The following is a 25,369-nucleotide window of genomic DNA, read 5'->3' on the forward strand; positions in this document are numbered from 1 at the left end:
AGTAATCCAGCTCCTTAATGCTGTTCCTCCAGAACATTACCCATCTCCCAACTCCTCAGTGCCCATCATCCATCCTGAGGAAATTCTTCTTACCTTTGCCTCCTGGCTTCCTGGGCTCCCCTCATGTTGCACCCAGAATCCTACCATCTACAAAGGCTTTTTTCCAAACCCCATCAATGTTGTCATTCTTCCTCTGCTATCTTTCACTTCCCCTTTATATTGCTTGTTTTACAGAGTTTTTTGGGGTGTTGTCTAATACTTTATAAGTATTTAATGTATTTTTATTGACTAATTGGTTAGATCAGAGAGGTTTCATTGACCCATGTATACGGGTCCAGAATTGAGAATTTCTTCAACTGTAATATAGGAATATTAATTATAACGTATCCGTATCTCTTATGGTTGTTGTGAGGACCAGATGAGATAACATTTATAAAATGATTAGCACAGCGTCTGGAACATAATAGGCAATATATAGATATTACCTATGATCATTAGAAGGAAGAGGATGAGGACAAGGAGGAAGAGGAAAAGAAGAATGAGAAGGATGAATAAGAAGATAATGAAATGGAGGACACCTTTATTTTTTTTCAAACTAGGAATTTAATTGTAATACATGATAACCATAGGGCAAACAATTTATTCAAACATCAATTTACTGGAAGTGAGGTGGTCAAAATAGGAAAGGCAGTAATGCATTTAAGAAAAAAAACAAAAACAAAAAACAACCGAATAGATGCTATGTATTTTTTCCCAAATGTTGAAGATTTAATTCACCAAAGAGACAAAATTGGCTAAACATTTCACTTAAGGTAATTCAGCATTATCAGTTTTTAAAGAAATATAAATATTTTAAAATAAACACTGAAATTAAATCAGTCTGGTTTAACAAGCTGCACTCATGCTAATGAAGTTTCATTCTTCTTAACAGGATAGGAGTTGGCCAAAAATCCAAATGAAAATACCAAAGTAGAACAATCCTTAGAAAAACTGTAATGTAAATATCGAGTTCAATTTAGATATTTTCAAAGTCTTCATCATCATCGTCGTCCCCGATATCATCAAACAGGATTTCATCATCATCCCTAGTACCAAATGTGTCTGCTTCGTTGATTTTGGCATGCTCTGGAAGTTCCCCATATGCCTTTAAACTTCTTGCTTCATCTGCATTGTATTTTAGTATAACATCAGCTTTGCTATCCTGGTAGTCTCGGAGGCCAACCAATATAATGTCTGATGTATTTATCCAAACCTTTTTTCTTAATTTCCCTCTGATATGACATAACCTCTTCACACCATCAAAACACAGGGCTTCTAATCGTGCATTTCCCAACATTTTGATCACCTGGGCATATTCCTGTCCATCTTCTTTGAACACTAACTCTCTTTTTTCAGATTCATTTTCATTCTTTCCTCTGCGTTTATTTTTACCTCCCTTTCCTTTATTTTTGGGCATGGCTGTGGTGGCCTTGGTCTTCCTTCAGGGAACTGGTTCTTCCAAAGGATGCGCTGGCAGGCTTTGCCTCTCTGGGCAAGGTGGAAGAGAGAGTGAACACCAGATTGCAAGCTGGAAGCTCCAGAGGGCACTGAGCTGGTGGAGAGGAGTGTCACGTGCTGGAGGACCCCTTTAAAGGAGAAAGAAAATGAAAGTAACTTAACTGCCCTGTACCCAACAGGCCCTATAAGTAGAGAGGAAGGGAAATATATGAAAGAGGAAGTGAAAGTAGAAATGACAAGAATTGGAAGTAAATTGGACATATGGGGAATGTGCACTTGAGGCCTTATTAACAAGAGGAAGGTTGTGAGCTTGGGTGACTGAGAAGACAGAGTAGCCTTTGACAGTAATAGAGTAGGTCAGAAGATGGGAGGGTTATTGCTTCCCTTATTGTGGCTTACACTTATAAAGGCAGTGAGTTTTTTATTATATGCTTGTTGGAGATTGTGTTGATACAATAAAGAGGATAAATATCACCTTATAAGTATATTGTATTCATCCTATCTGTTTTTACATCTTGATTCTCTGATCTTGAATGTTAGACAACCCTTCTATCTCTGGGTCATCTGAATATTCTTTTTCTAAATCCTTGATAAAAATATTAAGTAGCCCTGAGCCAAGCACAAATTTCTGGCTTATTCTATTGGAGACCTTTCACATTGACAATAATCTGTTAATTTAACTAAATTTATGAACTTGTCTATTAATTTGATTGAATCGGGCAAGCCAAAACTAAAACAAAGGGGAAAAAATCTAATATGAGATCTAAAAAGAGTTTTAGGTTTTTTTTCTCCAATTAAGCAATTAGAGTGCAAATATCTTCTCCTTTTTGTGCCTTCTCTCCAAAAAGGTATCATCAGACAGAGGATCTGATGCTAATCTCCTCCTTGCCACTTCAGTTTTTTATTTCTTAGGGCAAATCACAAAGCTCTCTATACCTCATGTGAGAAAAACAGGAATCCTGCCAATTACAGTATTTCTAGTATTTGCCTTGCCACTTAGTATTAATAATTCCTGGAGTTTACCTTCTGCAGGCAGTTGAAACACCCTATATGTGTTTTTTTTTAAGTTCTATGATCTTTTCCTTGTAATCAAGTCATATCCTGCTTTTTTTCCCCCTGAATAGTCTATGTCTAGCACAATGCTGGGCACAGAGTAATCATTTAATGAATTTTCTTTATCCTTTCAGGTGTTCTTTCAGGTTTTATCTGATTTCATATCAGTCCTGAAAGAATATGACTTGCACATCAAATATATATTTATCATTGAAGAGAGAGATTTTCCCCATTGATTTGGTTATCCTCAGCCCACCATTAAGGGAAGTATCCATATTTTGGACTGAGGTGCTGAGAGATGTCAGACCTTCTTCAGAGATCAAATGGAGATATTTAGAGTTAAATTTAGTGGTTGGACTTAAATTATGTGAAATATTTTATTATAAGATCATTTACAAAATAGAGTGGAAACAATAAAGTAGGGAAATGGGAGAGAGGTTAGAGAAAATACCTATACTAGTCCAACCAGGAGGGCCAGTAGTGAGTAATTATGAGGATCTTCCAAGATAGAAGCTAGTCTCTTAGGAAACTAGGAAACTAGTCAGCCCTTTTTACTTACCCAACAAAGTAGTCCAGGAGTGAGAATCGAAGTTGATGCCACAATCCAAGCCACAGTCTCCAGTTCTCCAGTGAGGTTCCCTCGAAGACTATCTCCAGGAGATACTCTCCACTAGAGTCAATTTCACTAGACTGACTGCTCAGGGATTTTTTTGTGGCTTTTATAGTGGTTTCCAGTTCCTGCCCCTCATCATAGGGTCCAATCAGAGTTCCCAAATTGTCCAGCCCTGCCCAGGGGCAGTGTCTGTGGAGAAGTTCTCACCTCCAAAGGTGTGAATTATTCTGAGTTGTCATCCAGTTTGGATTCTTCTGTTACTGAGTTAACACATGGGTTGTAGACTTCCTTTTGGAGGTGCAAACTCCTGTAGGAAGAGTTTCCCTTATTTTAGCGTTAAGTATGGGTATATTCGTTTTTGTTGATTAATTAAAAAGTAGGCAAAGGAGAATTAATCCTGTCCTCCCGATCTTGTGAGGTTCTAAGTAGGGGTACTTAAGTTATTGTTAATTCCAAGTAGGCAAAGAAAATAATGGATTCCCTTTTCACAAGTGTGAACTCAAAGAGAACCAACAATTCCCTTTCACACTTCTCTAATCTGATATTTTATATTTTGTAGAATCATAGCGTTAGAGATAAAAGTGATCCTGGATATCATTAGTAACAAGTCTTTCATTTACTAGATGAGGAAATTGACACAGAAAGCGGCTAAAGAACTTCCACAGCCACATATGTGGTAGAGGAAGAACAGACAGGCATTAAAAGCCTACTGTGTGCCAAAAGTGTTAAATGCTTTATTAATTTTATCTCATTTAGTCCTTACAACAACCATGTTGCAATTATTACTATCCTAATTTTACATGAGAGGAAACTGAAACAGATAAAGTTAAATGACTTGCTCAGGATCAGATAACTAGTACGGTTTATGTTTGAATTTGAACTCAAATCTTCCTGATTCCAGGCCCAGAGTTCTACCTACTGACTCTAAGTTCATCACTCAATTCACCCAATATACGTTCTTAAAATTTAATAATCATTGTTGTTTTGCTATTATCTCATTCTAGAATTGTAGTGGCCAGTGCAATGCATGCTCTAATACAATTTCTGGTGAAATTGAACCATTCACAAGAGAGAAGCCTGTAGTGATTTTTTCTTATTATTGTTTTCCTAACAAAGAAGAATGATGCCATAGAGGACAGGCCAGGAAAGTTATCTGATAGTTATTACTGAAAACATTTTCCTGCCTCCAGGCAAATATAATACTTGTCTAAAGAGAAGAAAGGCAAAAGAAAACCAGGCACTTTAACCAGAGCAAAGGAATTCACTGCAGGGAAAGAAATGCCACAGAACATATTCCTTGTTTTATTGATCTACTCCAAGAAAAACAAAATCTTACAAAAAATTTTCCTCCTGTCATTTGCAACTTCTGAAAACTGAAAAGAATGCAAAGATACAATGAATTAGATTTTTAAAACTCAGTTATCCAGGTTATACCTAGGCTGAGATATTTTGTTTCTTTTTAATTTTGCTTTTATTTATTCACTTGCAGCACTTAGGAGAAAGTAGCAAATGAAGAAATAAAGTGATAATGGGGAGATCTATGTTACTATATGATTGTATATGATGTGTATCATATACATATGATTTATACATATTATATAAAGGGCATACATATATTTGAATCCATATACACATGTATTTGACAAATATCCAGGGAATGTGCTTGAAGTTCTCTGAGCCAGCTCAGACACCTTCTACCACTTTCCTAGTCTATTTGTAATTGAGCACTGAGTGTGTTTATCTCTGTAATTATGATGCCTCCCTCAAGGGAAAGGTACTACATAAGTAACAGAATTATGAAACGAAAAGCCAATCCTGCTGACTGCAGTCTACTTAAAGGATCAGGTTAATAGACCAAAGCATTAAAATCAATGAATCAGCAAGCTTTTCTTAAGTCCCTGGTATTATTAGGGGACTGTGCTAGACACTGGCAATATGAAGCCCAAAATAAAATAGCCCTTGACCTCAAGGAACTTATATTCTATCTGAGGAATGTGAAATATAATACACAGATCAATAGATAGTTAAATAGATCTATAGACAGGTGATTGATAACTACAGGGATGGACAGATGATTAGACAGACAGACAGACAGACAGACAGATAGATAGATAGATAGATAGATAGATGGATTGAAAGATAGATATAGATATGTCATGCATATAATGAAAATTATAAAAGATAAAATAATAATAGAGATTGAAGAAACACAATATCTGAGATTAACATGAAATTAATTTAGTTCAACCTGCTTAGTAGAATTTCAGCTCCAAAGCACCTAACTGGCTGCACTGTATGTCCTACAGGTGTAATAAGTGTTTGAATAGACCTATAAATTCCATTTTCTATACATTTTAATTATTTATCATGTCACATAGGTGAGCTGTCAAGCAGTACTATCATTTTCTCACTAGGCACTACCCAACTTAATGTCTTAATGTATTTTTCTCCCAACTTTATTGTGTTAGCAATTGAATTACCTTCAAATAATTTCATGTAAAGTAATAGTCATATTAATTTAATACATGGAATAGAACAAGATATGAATGGAGTATTCAGGAAGGACTAGTATCTTTAGTATGAGGGCTTACAGAGCCCTCTTAAGAGCTACTTATCCACATTTCACCCAACTCTCATCTGAGGCCCTTCTCAGCAGTGTATCCCAGTAGGAAAATTAATTCATGATTTAGTGCCTCAGTTTCTCCATTATTATTTTTTCCATTTTGAAACTGCATATATTTATGAATTGCCTGATAACATGAACCTCAGATAACAAATCCAGAAACCCAGAAGTTCAAATTAGTGGAACCAATATTTATTTATTAATCTGCTGATTAATAAAAGTACCTAGCTGGCCAGGGAAAACTTCCTAGTGAAGGCTGCCCCAAACTGAATTTAAAATGCAGTTTTATAGGGTTCAAAATACAAAGAGCCTAATGTTCATTACATAGCCTTGAAGCAAACTTCTTATTGTCTGGAAGTTGGTAGCATGGGGCTTTCCACTGTTATCCCTTACCCTGGAATGTGAGACAGCTGTAGGGAGTTATTTTCTCATGTGAATGTTATTTTTGAGCTGTCTGGCCTTCACAGGAAGGCTTATTCGGGATTTTTTGCTTTTCCCCAGGGAAAAACAGGTTTTCTGGACAATGACTTTGTTTACCTCACTTCAACATATACTCTAATCTCAAACAGTGAAGATTAATGATATGTTTGAAAAATAATTCTATCTGGCCTCAGAAACTTTCTAAACTACACACCCTGGGACAAGTCACTTAATTCCATTTGCCTAGAGCTTATACTTCTGCCTTAAGAGTTGTTACTAAGAGAGAAAGTAAGAGTTTCAAAAGAATAATAATAATAAGTAATTTCATTGTAAATAAAAAAAAAACTTGAAAAATATTTTATTTCTAAAATACTAATAGACAGTGTGACTTTAGCTACAAAATTAAGAAAAAAAAGAACTGGTTTCAAATATGACTTTCTTACCATATAATAAATGTGTAATAAGTCACTGGACAAGTCACAAACTCTCATGGCTTTAGACAATTCTAAGAAACAATAGTTTGCCTTGGAGTTATGGAATCTTGCATTGTTTGAGTTAATTTCCTTATCAAGGAATTCTCTACATATAACAATGAAAAGATAGGACAAGTCTTTATTTCCATATTAAAATACCAAGCAAGTGTTTTAAATTTTTTGTTTTCCTTTACAAACAAATTGTAGCATATTATGTATTCATGAAATTGGTGCATTTTTATTTTTAAACATGAAGTCCTTTGAAAAATAGGAAATACCATTATTCTTCTTATGCAATGAATATATTCTCCAAGGGTAACCTTCCTAGTTTTGGATCTTAACTCTATTGTTCATTAATTAAAACAAAACAGAATTAAATAAGTGCCTTGATAATCCACAGAAAGCTTTTTTTTTAATATATAACTTTTGGATTGTCAGTAAAATGTCAAATGCAATAGAATATTCACATTGTTTCTTAAATTATAATGCTTTTAGTTACACTTACACTGCTGGTGAATCTATGAATTAGCCTAAATGGTCTGGAAAAATAATTCAGAAGTAAGAGAGAATATAAAAGCATCAAATCCTTAACCATCTTTTACTCAAGTATCTCACTGAAAATATTCACCCAAGGAAGTCAATGACAAGGGGCAAAAACACACAAAAATAAAAACATTTTTATATGGTAAAATATTCCTAGAAACTTTTTTTTTAGAAAATAATGGAAAGAAATCAGATATGGATTTAGGCTCACCAAACAAATTGTGGATTAGGCATATAAGGGAATATCACTGCTTTTCTAGTCTTTTTAAACTTTACCTATCTTTATATCAGGTATTTATTGATTCAGTAACACTTTCTTGATATTCTTCAAACAAGTTACTTATCTCCTGACTCCAGGCATTTCCACTGGTCATCCTCCATGCTTAGAATCCTAACCCTTCATTTCTGCATCCTTGCTCCCCTGACTTACATTAAGATCCAGCTAAAAATCTACTTCTACCTGAAGTCTTTCCATATTACTTCTAGTTTCCTTCTCTCTATTGACTATATATGTAAAATAGTAATAAAAAAACCTCGGTTTTGTGGACATTAGTTATCATTGTTTTTGGTTTTGGTGATTTTTCCTTGAAAAATTTGTCTTGGTTTTCATAGCTTGCCTGAGATTTTGTGGGAGTTGCCCACTTGTCCTTGATGCTAATTTTGTGAAAACAAAGGATAACCCACTTGTTCTCCTGCTCAGTGTGAGCAATACATGTATTGAAAAGAAAATAAATTCATATATCCATACAGATAGTAAAAATGAAAATCAGATAAAGCATATGGAGGAGAATATATACCTGACTATACAAAATGAATGAGCTCTTTCATTGGGAGTAAAATATCTCATCTCAGTCAAATAGAAATTCCCCCATAATATCTCATTTGATACCTAAGGTCCTTATGGAGGGGGATTCCCCATTGTGAAGAGTGAATCAAACTCAGAAACTTTTAAGTTAATCAAAAACGTAAGTACTCCTACTCAGTACCTAACCAGTCACTAAGTATGAGAGCTCACAAGTCACTTGATAGAGTGGGTGACAACTCTAGAGGCCACTGCAACCCCTCACCCCCCACAGCAGTGGTAAACAAATTGAAAGACTTCCATTGCTTCCCTTAAAGTGGGGTAGGTACAGGAAGTGACATGGAAAAGGGACTATTAAAAGTTCTGAACTTCCTGTCCAAGGAACTTCTTCTCCTTGGGACTTCTCCTAGAGGCTTCTCCTTTGGAGTTCTTCTTTGGAGGCTCTGCTCCTTAGATCTTCTCCTTTGGACTTCTTTGGAAGATGGATCTTTGGGGCTTTTAGACTTCAACTTTGAATTTGGAGCTTTGGACCTTTCATCTGGAGTTTTCAGCTTTGGGACTTTCTTGTTGGGTTCATTGCTGCCTCGGTGAGCTTAGCTCACAAAGGTTTTTCTGCACTGGCACCTTGCCTGGATCCTGCCCCGCTTGCTGGTAAGTGACTAGGATTCCCACATGGAGATTGGAACTCTGTTGGGAAGCAAACTTCATTTCACCAGATCAGCTTTTAGGGTAGTCTAGGCAGTCTCCTTACCTCTTTCCCTTTCACATTTCCCTCTTTTTACTAATATTCCACTTAAACAAAATTGTTAAAAGCTGCTAATAGTTTTCCTGACTTAAAGGATGATAATTAGAGACCACTTTTTTATAACTCTTATTTAGTCAAAATTCCAACTTAAACAGTATACCTTCCAAACAATAACCTCTCTTTCCCCTCCTCACTGTCTTCCATAAGCCAAGAAGAGTCTTCAGAAATGTAAATGACATGTTAAATGTTAATTTCTTCTTTACAGTTGTCTTTTACATTGATTTTATATTAATTTCTTCTTATTTTTAGTATTAAACACTATACTTATTCTCTATAAAATGTGTTTTTGGTATATATTTTGGAGTGTCTAGAATGAGTTAATTGGATTGGCATTGATTCGTTTGGAAATAATTGTTTCAGTTTCTGGATTTCATCTATTGTTTCCAGAGGGACTATTATTTCATGTTATCTCCCCCATTCCATTGTAAACTTCCAAAGGGTAGAGACTATCTTTTCTTTCCTTTTATCCTTCACCTTTAGCACAGTGTCTGGAATATAGTAGATACTGAATTATTATTTATTGAGTGACTATGAGAAACAACAAATATAAGTAATTTAGAGAAACATACAAACATTTGTATAAAATAATCCCAAGGGAAGTGATTGACAAGAATTATAAATTCACCATAATTGCAATACTATGAATAAAAAATAATAATAACTATTATGATGGTATAGAATTGTAAAAAAAATCTTGGCTCTAATGGCAGGAAAGACAGGGCTGAATTTCTCTAATTTCCCTATTGAGACAAAGACTTTGAGTATTAGATAATACACTTACTATCAGGAATAATCCATGAGTTGGTTGATTTTCAGTCATTGTTTTAGTTCATTATTAGAGAGGCCTCACTGGGTATATTGGAGGGAGGAATATGGGAATGTAAGAGTCAAAGTACAATATCTGGAAATATTTGTGATGTAAATATATCCTGAAAAGTTCAAAATTGACATCAAAGCAAAATGTGAGATGATAAAATAATTGTCCCTATGAGCCATTCCCCAATGGATTAGAGATCAAAGATTAATGACAGTTTTCAACAGAAGAAATAAAACTTTTTGGCATCCAATACTCCAAGTCACAAACAACAAAGAATACCAAGTAACAATTCTGAAATTTCCCCACTAGTGCAGTTAAGAAAAAAAAAGCCATTAAATAAGAAAAACATGAATGTTACAACAGTTAGAAATAGTAGGATTAAGGAGACTATGTTGAAAATCAAAACAAGGGGCTACAAATTCAAATTAACACCCAAGATGGTAGGGTAGTCTGACAAGTGATATGATTTAGATTTCAAATTGTCAGAAGTCAATGCCAGAGAAAAGAAAAAGTGTGATAAGGAATAGGAATTTAATTTGTCCCTCCCCCACCCCACATTCTTTATTGTTACTTTCAAATTTTCAGTCCTGCTATCAGCCAACCATCTACATTCTTCCAACTACCTCAAACTCTTGCCATATAGTACAATATCTCTGATTCATCTCCTTGGAATATATTAAAAATGCACTTAAAGAGAAGCAGAGATATATTTGAATACATAACACTTGAACTTGAAAACTTAATTATTTTCTTGTTAGTGAGATCCAGTGGGATATATTTGAAAAGACTATAAACTTAAAAGGAAATGTTTACTAATTTTTCCATTGATACTAGCTTCATAGATCATGGATAATTCCCTCAACCTTAATTTCCATTTCCTTATCCTTATAATGAGTAAAAATAACTCTATGTTGTTTTGAGAATTAAATGAGATGATAAAAGTGCTTTTGAAATATTAAAACATTTTTAAAGTAAGTGATTACAATCTCTAAAAATATTAACATTGGAATTATGTGAATAGTATCTAAAGGAATGTAAAATTCTGAAACATGTAGAGAGGTTAAGAGTTGTGTGTGTGACGGTAACAAATGATGGAGAATGAAGAAGTCATATTATATAATCAAATTTAAATATTTACTCCTTATATGGCTACAGAAATAACAGGCAATCAATAAATCCTTTGAGGCTAACTACTTCAATTTGAAGCAAATTAACTATTGTGGGAACTTATCTTTAAAAATAATTTTCATTAATGAATCTTTAGATTTAATATACCATAAAGTTTTACAAGTAATATATTATGATCCTGTTAATGGAGACTTCACTGACAGCAATAAAAATAAAGTACATTGAGTATTTTACTTGACTTCTAGCCATACTAAGAAATAAGTACAATTTGAAAGAGCTTAGCCATTATATCAATGGAATGGAAAAAAGAAAATTATTTGGATTACATGTCCTCAAGTCCTCTTATTCAGTATTTAGAATCTCCTGTTATATTTCTGGGTTTCTAGAGTTTCCGTTTTTTATTTTGTTTTGTGAAAAGGAAATCCTTTGTTCTCTTTGCCTAGTTGAAGTTAATACTTTGATAATAACTTAAGTACCCCTACTTAGTACCTCCCTAGATTGTGAGGACAGGATTAGCTCTCCTTTATCTACCTTTTGATTGAATCAACACAAGTTTGAACTAGGTGAAGGAGCTCACAAAACACTTAGTGAGTTCACACCTTACTTGATACTAGGTGAGAAACCAGCAAGATACTTGGAGAGCCCCATCTTTTTCCCCAAACTCAAACATCCAGAAACTTAGGTAGAGAGAACAAAGGATTCCCTTTTCACAGTTTGGACTAATATTGCAATGGACATCAGGTCAAAAGTTAGCATTATAACAAATGCTCAAAGAAATATTACTTTAAGGCCATCACTTGGTCTTTGATTGTCTCCCAGATGATTGGTGTCTGGTTAGGAGAACATCACACCCAATAATAATCTTCCTTAGATGAAAGGAGCTTTTATTCTTGAGGAGAAGTAACAAAGAAAGGAAATAAATATAGGAACTAGGGCACCCCACCTTCAAATAGAAGGTCATCAGCAAAGTTAACATACAATTCAACCAATATGGGCTTCTGGATACTTCATGTGAACCAGTATACCTCTCAGAGCTTTTTGGTTAAACTTCATTCTCATGATTGTATCAGCCGTCCTATATTTGTTTTCCTATTTTTTGAATAATATAGCTTAGAGTTGAGTAGGGTCACTATATAGAATAAATTGAGCCCAACAGAGATAAAATGATATGTTCCAAGTCACTAAGTGAAAGTAGTAGGGCCAATGATTGAAACTATATCCCATATTCCAAACCAGGTACTTTGAATTCAAACCAGCCCTCTTTTCTCAATGGAACAATTTATACAATAATATGCATATAGTACACCTTTGACAATATACTGAAGTCTATTTATTCTCATCATGAATTTTTCCATGACCCCAAGGACCTTAAAGATCTTGTATTACTTTGAAGGTTCCTCAATGTCTAGGGAAATGTCTTTTTTCTTATCTTTAACATCTCAGTGCCTGGTGTTTGTCTTCTTTTATAAGGGGTTACCAGGGAGAACAAAGAGGTCAATGCTGAGGCAAAACCAAGTTGAAAGAGATAGAGGATGCCAAGGAGGTTTGTGTAGAGCTAATAGTCCATGGTCAGGTATGTTGACACCCTGCCCAGAGGACATTCAAGTGTAGAAAAAGGAAAGAATTTGAATGCTTTTTCCCTCATCCATCTAATGCCTCATGATCTTTGAGCTTCTCTTGTTTACTTGTGAGACTTTTCTTTTCTTCTTGGTTTCAGGTACTACTTACTGTCTTTAATCCTTCAACTCTGTGTCTTGATTTCCTCAGTTATTGATCATGATTTCTTCACATGTTAATATTGCCATGAATTCTTAGTAACTTCGAAGTTGTGCCATGCTTTCACCAACCCAGGGAGATTCTAAGCAACACCATAGCATGCAGAGAGAAGTAGTCACATTCAGTCACTAATCTTCCTTCATCCTGGGGAAGGGCAAAGAGAACCATATAGTTAAGAAAAAAATTTATTGCACATATCTGATGCTTTTCTAAATTGTGAAGTTGAATTAAAATTAATTCCTTCATTTTAGAGAAGGTTAACCTGAAACTGAGAGGCTGAGACTGCTTCAAAGTCATCTAGATCATTGACAGATGACAATATAGGCATTGAAACTCCCACTTTCTTCCATTAGACTAAAATTCTGTGTTTGGGATGAATGAATACTTGTCTTCCACATTAATCAACTTTTTTTTTCATTTTGGAGAGACTGAGTTGGAATATAAATTCCTCAACAGTAGTGATTGCTCCATTCTTTTCTTTATATCTTCTGTACCTATCATAGTGGATGACAAATAGTAGTCACTGTCAGAGACCAAGGAACGAAACCTAAAAACCATAGAGACCATAGAAATAAAACTTAGTGAAGCGTTTCTCAAGAAACGAAACTTATGTTAGGAATAGAAACTTACCCAGCTTCATCCGGGATAGGCGTGGCGAGACCAAAGGCCTGAGACCTTCGGAAAATTCCTTACCCCAGCCCTAGAAGCATATAAACCCACTCCCTGCACACAATAAACGAGCCTTGTCACAATTAAGACTGATTTGTCTTTATTGCACCTTGGTCTCCCTTCTCTCCCACTATGGTTCTTTCAGGTGGCTGACTCATGGGTCTTGCGATTGTATCCGGCTGGATCCGGATAAGTCACTTAATTAATGTTCATCAATTAATTAGAAAATCTTTTATTTGCTTGATAATTCACCTAATCAAAAGGAGAGTCATCTTTCCACAATGCCCTATGATGTAGGTAAATACACAGGGGTTTTTCAGGGAAAAAAGGATGAAGGAGGACTGAAGGGTGATTGCTTGACACACAGTAACACACTAGAAATCTCACCAAACTCACAAATATAGGACTTGGGAATGGATGGTGACAGTTGGGAAGTAACTGTCACTTCAGACCAACTCAGCCAGGGTTTCCCTATCAAATGACAATGAGCCCTTTGGGTTGTGGAATGAAACAGGAGGAAGTTATAAAAACACAGTTTAATAGCTAATCTAAGGGGAAAAGATGTGGGAGAGGTCATACTACTCTAAATAACTATGGACAGACTACATATAACACCTATGGAATCAATTCAGGGTTAAAGATCTGGGTAATCTCTACACTAACTCTATGGCAGGCATCCAGGACACAAGGAAATAGTGGGATCTCATGCAGATGGTCTGATGGTCTTGATCAGTAGCTCAACTGTCAGGTAGTCCAATAGAAGAGGTACCAGCCAAATAAATCCTCTGAGAAGTCAGGGAGACTGATCTTGCTTGTCCACCAAGCATGATAGCTATTTTCAATCTGCTCTCCTAGATCTTGCTAGTTGAGATGTTCCAGATGTTGCTCAAGGCTTAAAACACAGAGATACCGAGATACCCCAAATCCACAGCCTCTCAAGTCAGTGGTTACAATTTCACCAACTCCTTCAAAACCCAATTGCCTTAGAGAGAGAGTCCTCTGTGTTCAGCCCCTTGCTGTGTTCCAGATTGGAATTTTAGCTCCTGCCAGTCTGCCTGGCTAAAGCTCTAAAAATCTGTTTCTACAGCCAATTTCCATATTATACCTATAAGCTCATTAATTGAACTTCAGACCTTTCCAACTTTATTTCATGAAAGAAAACACATTATACATATATAAGCTATTGGTGGTGTTGATAATTTTCATATCCACATAGCAATTTAATATTTAAAAAAGTACTGGTCTTACTATAAATAGGTAGATGCAGGTAGTATACTGTCAGCCCCATTTTTTTATTTTTAATTTTCTTTATTTTATTTCAGCAACAAATTTACACATAAGTTTTTTTGTTTGTTTTTGTTTTTTACATTTTTAAACCCTTAAGTTCTGTGTATTAGCTCCTAGGTAGAAGAGTGGTAAGGGTAGGCAATGGGGGTCAAGTGACTTGCCCAGGGTCACACAGCTGGGAAGTATGTGAGGTTGGATTTGAACCTAGGACCTTTGTCTCTAGGCCTGGCTCTCAATCCACTGAGCCACCCAGCTGCCCCCTACACATAAGTTTTTGAAGGTTACATGATTCATGTTGTCTCCTTCTCCCCATCCTTCTCCCCTCCCATAGTTGACAAGCAATTCCATCGGGTTTTACATGTATTATCACTCAAAACCTATTTCCGCATCGTTCATTTTTTATAATAGAGTAATCTTTTAAAACCAAAACCCCAGGGGGAAGCTGGATCACTCAGTAGATTGAGAGTCAGACCTAGAGATGGGAGATCCTGGGTTCAAATCTGGCCTCAGACACCTCCTACCTGTATGACCTTGAATAAGTTACTTCACCCCCATTGCCTAGCCCTTACTTTTCTTCTACTTCAGAAACAGTGTACAGTATTGTGTGTAAGATGGAAGGTAAGGGTTTTAAAAACAAACAAGCAAAAAAAAAAATAAAAATAAACCCCAAACCCCAAACCATATACCCTTCTGCATTTCTGCTCCCACAGTTCTTTCTCTAGCTGTGGATAGCATTCTTTTCATAAGTCCCTCAGAATTATCATGGATCTCTGTATTGCTGTTAGTAGCAAAGTCTACCACATTTAATCATCCCACAATATTTCAGTTACTGTGTACAATGTTCTTCTGTTTCCATTCATTTCACTCTGTATCAGTTCATGTAGGTCTTCCAGTTGTTAAAGAAATCATCCTCTTCATCATTCCTTATAACACAATAGTATTCCGTCACCATCATAAACTACTTTTTTTTTCAGCCATTCCCCAATTAAGGGATATCCCCTCAGTTTCTAATTTTTTCCCACCTCAAAAAGCACAGCTATAAATATTTTTGAATCAATAAGTGCATCCCCATTTTTAAAAATCTCTTTGGGACACAGACTTAGTAGTGATATTGCTGGATCAAAAGAAATACATTATTTTAAAACCCATTGGGCGTGATTCCATATTGCCTTCCACAATGGTTGGACCAATTCACAACTCTACCAGCAATGCATTAGTGTCCCAATTTTTCCACATTACCTCTCACATTTATTATTTTCCTTTACTATCATATTGGCCAATCTAATCAACCCCATTTTATAGGTGAAAAAAAACTCGAGATTCAGGAGAGTGAATAAGTTAGCCCTTGATTAATAGACAGGAGAGAAATGAATATTTACTAAATGCCTACTATGGTAAGCCCTCTACTAATTGTTTTATAAATACCGTATCTCATTTGATTCTCTTAAAACCCGGGACCTAGGTACTTTTATTATCCCTACTTTACAAATGAGGAAAGTGAAGCAAACAGAGGTTAAACAACTTGCCCAGGATCGCACAGTTAAGTATCTGAAGGTGAGAAGTTGTCTTCTTGACTCTTCTTTTAGAGTACTCTCCACTGTGTCACCTCGCTAGTAAATAATAGAGCTCTCACTTAAATCTAGTTCTTTAGGCTTTCAGATTGATACCAGTGTATTTCTACCTCTCAGTATACCAATAAATCATGTTGTGACTCTCTAATAAATATTCTTTTTCCCCCCAACATCAGTCATTTGCTATTCCTTCCCCAGCTCATTTTACAGATGAAAAAATTGAGCTAAACAGGGTTAAAAGACTTGCCAAGAGTAATACAGTTATTAAGTTTCTGTAAATAAATTTGAACTCAGGAAGATGAGTCTTCTAGACTGAAAACCCAGCATTCTATTAACTAGCTTTTGTTTTTCCCCTACTTTCATAATGCCAAGGACCTTAGTGATCTTATATTATCTTGAATGCTCCTCTATGCCTAAGGCAATGTTTGTTATCTTTGAAGCCTCAGTACCTTTAAATAGTAAGCTCTAATGGCTGGCAGGCTTCATAGAAGTCATTCAGTACAATCTTGTCCTTCTACAGATGAGAAAACTGAGGCTGGAGAAGTAATATGACTTGTTCAGTGACACAGGAAATATGAGAAAAAAAATCACACCAGCGTTCCAGGCTTCCAGGACAATGTTCTTACATTTAAAATGATTTTTTTTGTCTTTCTCCCTAAAGGGAGAAAAAATTAAGACTCTTTTCATTCTGTCTCTTAAAATACACAGGAAATTCAACAAATACTTATTTAGTCCTCACTATATTCAAGAGAGCTGAGATAATAGGAGAAAAATGGATATGTTAAGCTATCTAGGCATTCAGTAAGTATTTAAAAACACACAAATCATCCATCATCCTAGCAAAATATAAATTTGAGCTTACTCTCTTTTTGCTTGAAAATCTTATCAATAATTTATAATCATTGCGTCTATGTAACATTATGCTTATTTACTCATTATCTGTAATTTCACAAAGTATTTTTTCTTTTATTCTTATATTATTATTTGGGATGGGATGTGACAAAGAGATTTGTACTAGTTTTGATGTGAAGAACATGTAAAGGAATAAAAAATAAATAAATATCTATATTAGGATTTAAGAAAACAGCTTTTGAATTGCAGTTCTCCTGCTCATTCCTTGTGTGACTTTTAGCCAGGTGCTAAGTAATCTTTTTTGTTTAAAATAATCTTGGTTTAATATTTGGATATGGCCATGATTTCTATGTACTTCCAATGTTCCCCAATTCAAGCCCTCCCTGTCTCATACCTGGGATATTGAAATAGTCTCTTCTTTTGTGCCCTTTCATCTACTCTCCTGTTTCCCAACTATCTTCCAGATAGCTGCCAAATTTAGATTTCCAAAGCCCAATTCTGGCCATATCACTCCATCACTTGGGAAAATTTAGTGTTTCCTTGCTACTACAAAGAAAAAAATGCCAACTCTTTTGTTTATAGTTCAGTCATTTGGGCCCATCCCCTTGGCTTGATTTGTGATAGCATCTCCTCCCCTATTTTTCAAAACAACCGAACCCATTCTTCAATTCTTGGCTATAATCAGGATATTTTTCTCATCAAGATATCTGCTGCCCCTTTCCAACACTACACTCTTCTCATGATGGAACATAATTGAATGTAATTTGTCGTTGCTCCTCAAAAGGCTCTAAAATCTACTTCCCAATGTCCCAATTCACCGGCCCTATAACTTTCACGACCAAAGGAGCCCAGCTTTTCTCACCACTGCCCTATTTTTGTAGTGTCCCTCATTACAATGTAATCTTGAAGATGGAACTATCTTTGATTTTGTATTTGTACTCCAGACTTCCTATGGAGAAAATCGCCATAGTATTTGGTGCATACTAACTCATTAACAAATGACTATTCATTCATTTGTAATCTGGCTCCAAACTGTTTGCAGAGCTATTACATTTTACTTCCTGCCAAACATTCTACTTTCAAGTCACCCAGGCTTAATTGGTGTTCCTTGTGTAGGACAGCCAATCCCCTGGACTTGTGTTTTGCCCCAGTATCTATCCCTGTGCCAGGGATATTTTCTCTCCTTGGTAGCTTCTAATTCCTTTGCAGCCTCATCTCAAGAGTCACTTTATACAAGACTCTTTTCTTGATTCTCCCAGGACTTAATGGTCCCCCATACTGTAATTATTTTGAATTACTGGGTTTGTATTTTTTTTTATTATCTGTGCCTATAATGTAATGTCCTAGTAGGGAGGAAAGGAATTGGCAAGCATTTATTAAACACATAGTAAGGACCAGGCACTGTGCTAAATGCTGGGGATAAAAATACAAACAAACAAATAAGAAAGATAGCTCCTACTGTCAAAGAGCTAAACTTATAAAAGAAAAAAACAAAAAAACTACAAACCTCAGCCACTGAAAATACAGAGAGGAGGCACATACATCAAAGCATCATGGTAATGAAGCAAGCCCAATTTGACACATTTCTGAAATGGAGACCCCTGAGGAAAACTACAAATGGGAGAAAGGACGTCTATGGCAAGGGGATGTTGCAAGGTAAGAAGGCAGCTGAATCATTGTGAGAAGGTATGATGAAACAGAAGGACAATAAATTACAACCTCTAAAAGCCAGGTGCTATTTCATATTTGTCTTCATATGTGTAGTGTAGTATCTAGCAACAGTGGATGGCATGTAGCAATACTTTTAAATGGTTCTTTAATTAAGTTAATTTGAATTTATTTTATGTGTACATCCCCTTCATTGAAACAAAATTTAATATCTCTTTGGCTTTTCATCTTCCCCTCCAATTCTTTTCCATGTAATTTTATAAATCTTCCCGAGGACACACACTCAATTCAACAGAAATTATCTTCTTCCTCTTTCTTAGAATCTTTGGGCCATATATTTGCAGATGAAAGGGGCATTTTGAAATGATCTAATCCAACCCTCTCTCTCAGGTGTATCACTGAATTATAGATGTTGTCCTTCAAATCATAAAATGTCAGCATTGAAAGATATATCAGTGACCATTAATCTTCAACTTGAAAAAGTACAAAGGAGTTAGAAGTTACAAAGGAGAGAGAACATTCCTGTCACAAGGGCTTCCATTTCTACGTAGCAGACAAGTGATATCCATTCTTGCTGCACGACTCTCCCATCTCCTTTCTACTCTTCTATATTATTCTTTGTTTGTGTCATAATAGAGGATATTCTATAGTGGCCTGTACCTGCCACCAGTGCCTTTGGTACTGTCAACTTGGAAAAAACACAGAACACTTAAAGTAATAAGAAAGACAAAATCTTTAATCAGGACAAGAGGCAGTGCTCAATATTTGGCCACCACACAAAGTCATCCCTTAATACCACACAGAGCCAAAGCCCTGGCACTCTGGTCATAGAGTCTCTGGGACAACTTACTGCCAAAGATGACTTTCCAAAGAATAATAGAACATAGGAGTCTTATACAACTTTTGGGGAATTAAGGACGGAAAACATACCCTGACTGGTTACTAGCAGGCTTGGGAGAGAGGCTGGGGTATCAAGGAGTGGTCTACTACAATGGATACAAAAGGGAAAGCCCAGCCAAGGACTTCAGAGACAAAAAGGATACTTTAGATTTGATTTTCTACTAATCCTGCCTAAACGTGGACTATTAAATATGTTCAGTTGTAGACAAAATCACTCTGGGACTTCCCTCAAGGGAAGTTCTCAAGGGACAGGGGCAAACTTGAAGTTTCCAGAAATAGTTGGCAGTGCTTTCAGAACTTAGCTCCTTATGAAACTATTTGACATAGAAGATAGAGAACTAGCCTCCAAACCAGGAATTATGAGTTGGCTTCAAATTCTGGCTGTGACCCTGAAGACTTGCACTACATTAGAGCATCTCACTGAGATGATAAACTGCAGAGAAATCCCAGACCTGCTTTGATAACTCCCTTATCTGGGAATTGCCATTATCAATAAACCCACAGGTCCAGTTCTGATGTCCTGTCTCTGTGAGATTGTGCCTCCTGATTTAGAACCATAGAATTCCTGAAAAATATTTTTTGTTAAAGTGGTATTTATTTGTGATGTTTGCTGTTTGCTGTTTGCTGTTTGCTGTTTGCTGTTTGCTTTGTGTGTGTGTGTGTGTGTGTGTGTGTGTGTGTGTGTGTGTGAGAGAGTGAGAGAGAGAGAGAGAGAGAGAGAGAGAGAGAGAGAGAGAGAGAGAAAGAGAGAGAGAGAGAGAGAAGAGAGGACAGTTCAGAGTGATAAAAAAGACCCAGTACATTCAATAGGAATAATGATACCTGTACTTTCTATCTGTATGGGGCTATTGTTAGCATCAGAGGGGATAATATCTCTGAAGAACTTTGTAAACAGGTAAGTAGAATCTAAATGATATCTATTGTTATCACCTGTGAAAGGTATAAAGATTCCTTTTTATTTATTTCTATCAGGGATGGCTTCAAGATTAGGTTTCAGATAATCTCCCATGAAGCCTTTGTTGTTGTTATTGAAGATTGCATAAGACTCAAAAGAGTGTGAATAAGAGGCCATAGGAACAGATGTTGGGCACTTTTAATCTTTATTGCAAACTTGACCATTTGGAGGTCAAGGAGGAGAATTTTTTTTTCTTTTTCCTTTATTATTACAAAATAACAGAATTTCAAAGTTCCAGGAGAATTTAGAGGTGAGTGGTCACATCTAGCCTAGTGCCTAATAATACCTCTGAGGTGCTTCACCAAGGTTTGGTCAGTGGTTTACTAGTTGAATGACCAGCTTGCCTCTACTTGAGAGCAACTAAATATCTTTAAAGGTGGCCATTTGAATTCTCGAGGTTTCTAAACATTAGGAATTTCTACCCTCTCAACTTTGGCTCCAAACTAGATGTGTGAATTTTACTTTTTTGCTTCCTATATCCATTTCTCCCCCATATTCTTCTATTGGAATCTTTGGAGAACATGGAGAAATGAAACAACAAATAAATAAGCAAATGTTGTCCTAAATTCATGTAAGAATACTGACTATACTTGACAATTTTGATAACCTCCTTTTATTTGCTCTTCTCAAAGTTTTCCCTTATTCCTTCCTTCAACAAGTCTTCAGATGCTTATTTGTAGTACTCAAACGCAACATAAACAAGTATTTGTATATATGTTTATATCAATATGTAGGTACATATACATGTATATAGATAGATGTTGATAGATGAATAGACGAAGTAGTGATGTGCATACAATTGTACACATGGGTGTATATCTATCTGTGTGTGTGTGTTAAACATGCATCCATATATACAGACATATACATGTCAAGATTTCCTGTGGACTTTTTTCTAACTTTCCTAAGATATGATGCTCAAAAATGTAGGCCATCTAACCAGGTCATGGAACTCTAGAACTATTCTCTCTTGAGTACTGGGTCATATTTGTTTCTCAATGTAAGTTTATAAGAGCTCTTTCTATGACTCTATTATACATTGTTGACTCACACTAACCTTGCAGTCCTCATGTTGTGGGGGGCTTGAGGTGAACCCTTTGGGTTGGGGAAGGGTACCCTTTGCAAGAATGCAAGACTCCAAAACTTAGCTTAAACATAAAAAGAGAAATTTATTAATTTGAAAGGTAATGTTGAATCCACCCAGGAGGACAACATAGATGGAAAGCTGCCTCCTCAAGAATATCAATTCTGGGGTCTTTATACTCTTTACAACAGAGGATACATGACTTGAGGGGGGCATGCATTCAGATGGGTGGGTGGGAGGGGTGATCAGCCCAAAGACATAAGGGGTGACCCTCATAGTTTAGGGGACAGATAGATGTCATAGATACAACCCAATGGTATCAAAGCATAACCTGGAGGGGTATCTCTGTGTCCATCTCAAAACCTAATGGATGTTCCAAGGAAGATCATTCTCTCAAGGGTCTTTCTTATCATTATCCTTTGAAGTCCAGGCCAACCCTTTCTTTAGCCTTAACAAGAATGCAAGGAAGCAAAGGGATTTTCCTGCTTACAGTTTGGCCTGAAACACTTTTATAATTTGGGGGTGAAAGGTAAACCTAGAGTCCCACATCACTCAGGCACCATTAGATCTATTTTTGTTAAAATATCTTCTACTTTTCTTCCCTCCATCTTATCCTTTTCTAGATGTCTAGGATTCACAGCTAGAAAGGCTCTGAAAAATCATCCAGGGATCCCTTTCTTTTTCAGATGAATAAACCAAAGCAAAGAGGAAATAACTTCATTTAGGTCACAAAGTTACTAAGAAGAAGAGGTAGGCTATTAACTAAGACCCTTGAAATTCAAAGTCATTGATATTTTCATTCCAAATTATGACTTTTTATAGGATCATAGAAAAAAGACCAGAAGAGATTTTATAGACGATCTAGACCAACTTATTAATATTAGAGATGGGGAAACTGAGGCTAAGAAAGATTAAATGTCTTTTTGGAGGTTATATAAAAGCTAAGATTCAAAATGTGAACCCCTTCCTTGGCTACAATCAGTTCTACTTATTTTCATTGAGATGATAGATGTCTTAGGAAAGGGGATTTTTAGTTAATCCCAGTTTATTTTGGCAATGTAGCAGGCCAATATTTCTCAAAATATGAGTTGGTTTCTCTAATATCTTTTCCCAGTGGCATCAGACATTAAGGATAACCCTAGGCACTGAGTATTTCTAGACCACCAGATGAGTAAGAAATTCAAAAGCACCTCTTTTATTCTGTTATCTATTCTTAAAAAAGAGTAAAATTTCTGCGATATTCAGGCAGGGTCTCTTTTCTTCTTCCTTGCTCTCTCAGCATTTTCAGTAATGGAAGAAGTCAGACTTCTGCCTAGCTTTTTAAGGTTGTTGATGACTCTGCCCACATGACCAATGGTCTTCATTGGACTTATTTAGGAACATAATATGGAGTGATGGCTTTAATCTCAGAAATTCTACATGGTTTGGGTTTCAGTTGCCATGGAGACTACATCTCTTTGAATACTCCTACTCAATAATTGTACTGCTGCTACAGATAGCTCTTACATTTGAACCAGACCAAGGTATTCTTTTTTTTTTTTTTTTTTTTTAAACCCTTGTACTTCGGTGTATTGTCTCATAGGTGGAAGAGTGGTAAGGGTGGGCAATAGGGGTCAAGTGACCTGCCCAGGGTCACACAGCTGGGAAGTGTCTGAGGCCGGGTTTGAACCTAGGACCTCTTGTCTCTAGGCCTGACTCTCACTCCACTGAGCTACCCAGCTGCCCCCGAAGGTATTCTTAATAGTAATACTTTGATATCCTTGCTTCTGAGATTCTTTTTGACATGGCAATTGACTTCATTGACCTTCTAAGCGCACTGGCTGAATTTTCACTCAGGTGTTTGTCTCAGAGAAAAAAATACTAAGCTGGAAATGTCTGGCTGAATTTTTACCATATATTGAGAACTTTTTAAAATTATTTTTTGTTAGTTATTTCAGTTGTCTCTAGGTCTTTAAGACTCAATTTGGGATTTTCTTGGCAAGGATATTGCAGTTGTTTGTGATTCCCTCCTCTAGTTCATTTTACAGATGAGGAAACTGAGACAAATAAGGTTAAATGACTTGCTAAGGGTCTTACACAGCAAATAAATATTTGAATCTAGATTTGAACTCAGATCTTCCTAACTCCAGGCTCTGTGTTCTATCCACTGCCCTCTGGGAGTTGATGTCATTTATTATCCCTATTTTACAGATAAGGAAATTGAGACAGATATTTAAGAGACTTGCACAGGTTCCCAAACAATGATTTTTAGGTGAATTATAAATTGTTAGTTACCAAAATGTATGTAATCAATCATAATGCACAGTTCATCAAACTAACATTATATATATATATATATATATCTATATATATATATATATATATATATATATACATACACACATTTCATGGGTGAGTTCCTAAAAAGCAATTATAAAAGACAAAGTAGTCTAGCCCTCACTTTGTTCTTAGCCTCTCATGTTTTCTTCAACAAGATATGGATGGAAGTAGCATGATATTAAAAAAAAAAGATTTTTGAATGATAAGATCTAGATTCAAATCACATCTGTTAATTTCTACCTAGAATACTTTGGAGAAGTCGCTCTTCTTCCCAAGCAAATACTTCATTTATTCATTTATTTGTTAATCAACTTGTTCATTTTTGCTCACTTATTTTTGTTTAAATAACAATTTCTTTTGAATTGTGTGCCCCCTAAGTGGGGGGGGGGGTTAGGGAGGTTTGGGGAGAGGGAAAGAAATAAAGAAAGTAACTATGGGAAAATATTCAAAATAAAAAAAATTACAATTTCTTTAAAACTTTATATTATCAACACAATCCATTATGATTAAATGATACCTACTTACATTTAAATAACTGAATTTCAGGAAATGGAAAATAATCATTGCTCTAGTAATTTTGTTTTCTTTCAGTTTCTTTGAGTCTACTAATTTCCATTCCTATATTTTCTTATATAGTTTTACTTAGAGTTTATTCCTTTCTGATTCCGTTCTTGTGGTTTGTTGGGGATGGTGGAGTTGAGTTGAAAGGAGAAAGAGAAAGTTCTAGATTTTTCATTTTAGGGAAGAAATCATCTCCCAAATCTCTCATTTTGAGTACTATGACATTCTGTCTCAAAAGCCCTCTCACTCAGGCACTGTGGCCTCCTTCTCACATGGCAATGTTCTTCCTTGAAGCTTCAATTTGAAGAGTCTAGACAGACATCTTTCATCCTCTAGACTGGTGGTTCCCAAACTTTTTTGGCCTACCGCCCCCTTTCCAGAAAAAATATTACTTAGCTCCCTGGAATTTAATTTTTTTTTTAAATTTTAATAGCAATTAATAGGAAAGATAAATGCACCTGTGGCCATCACTGGCTCCCTGGATAGCTGCAGCACCCACCAGGGGGTGGTAGCACCCACTTTGGGAATCTCTAGACTATGCTCTAGACTAAAGTATGCAACCATGCCTTTGTGAAGATAATCTCTATATCCCTTTTACCTTGTATCTGAATGCTATGCTTCCCCATTAGAATATAAATACTTCAAGGCAAAGGATTATTTTTCTTTGTGCTTTTCTTAGAATTCCAGTGCTTGGCATGATGCTTGAAACTTTAGTAAATGCTTATTAAATGCTTATTCATTGATTGACTGCATTATTTCCTTTTAAAAAATATATATGCATATATATGTATATATATATATATATATATAAATTTATTGGTTTATTTTCCCTGACATTATTTTATAAATTTTTTTCCAGATCTGATTTAATCTCTCATACTTCTTGGTCTCAAATTCATTCTAGTGTATCATTACCTTAATGAAGCATAATTTTTTAACTAGTACCTTATTAG

The 25,369-nt window shown here is 35.7% G+C and overlaps 1 protein-coding gene across 1 annotated transcript; it reads right to left on the reverse strand.

Moving 5' to 3' along the window:
* Positions 1–1,015: 1,015 nt before the first annotated feature.
* On the reverse strand, positions 1,016–1,456 carry LOC123236539 (eukaryotic translation initiation factor 1A, Y-chromosomal-like). The gene is made up of 2 exons (XM_044662952.1): positions 1,253–1,456; positions 1,016–1,201 (listed from the first exon to the last, which is right to left on the reverse strand). Exons 1-2 carry the CDS (start codon positions 1,454–1,456, stop codon positions 1,016–1,018), a joined length of 390 nt encoding a protein of 129 aa, XP_044518887.1.
* Between the last annotated feature and the right edge of the window lie 23,913 nt (positions 1,457–25,369).

This window comes from Gracilinanus agilis, chromosome 2, assembly GCF_016433145.1.
Source record: "Gracilinanus agilis isolate LMUSP501 chromosome 2, AgileGrace, whole genome shotgun sequence".
NCBI lineage: Eukaryota > Metazoa > Chordata > Mammalia > Didelphimorphia > Didelphidae > Gracilinanus > Gracilinanus agilis.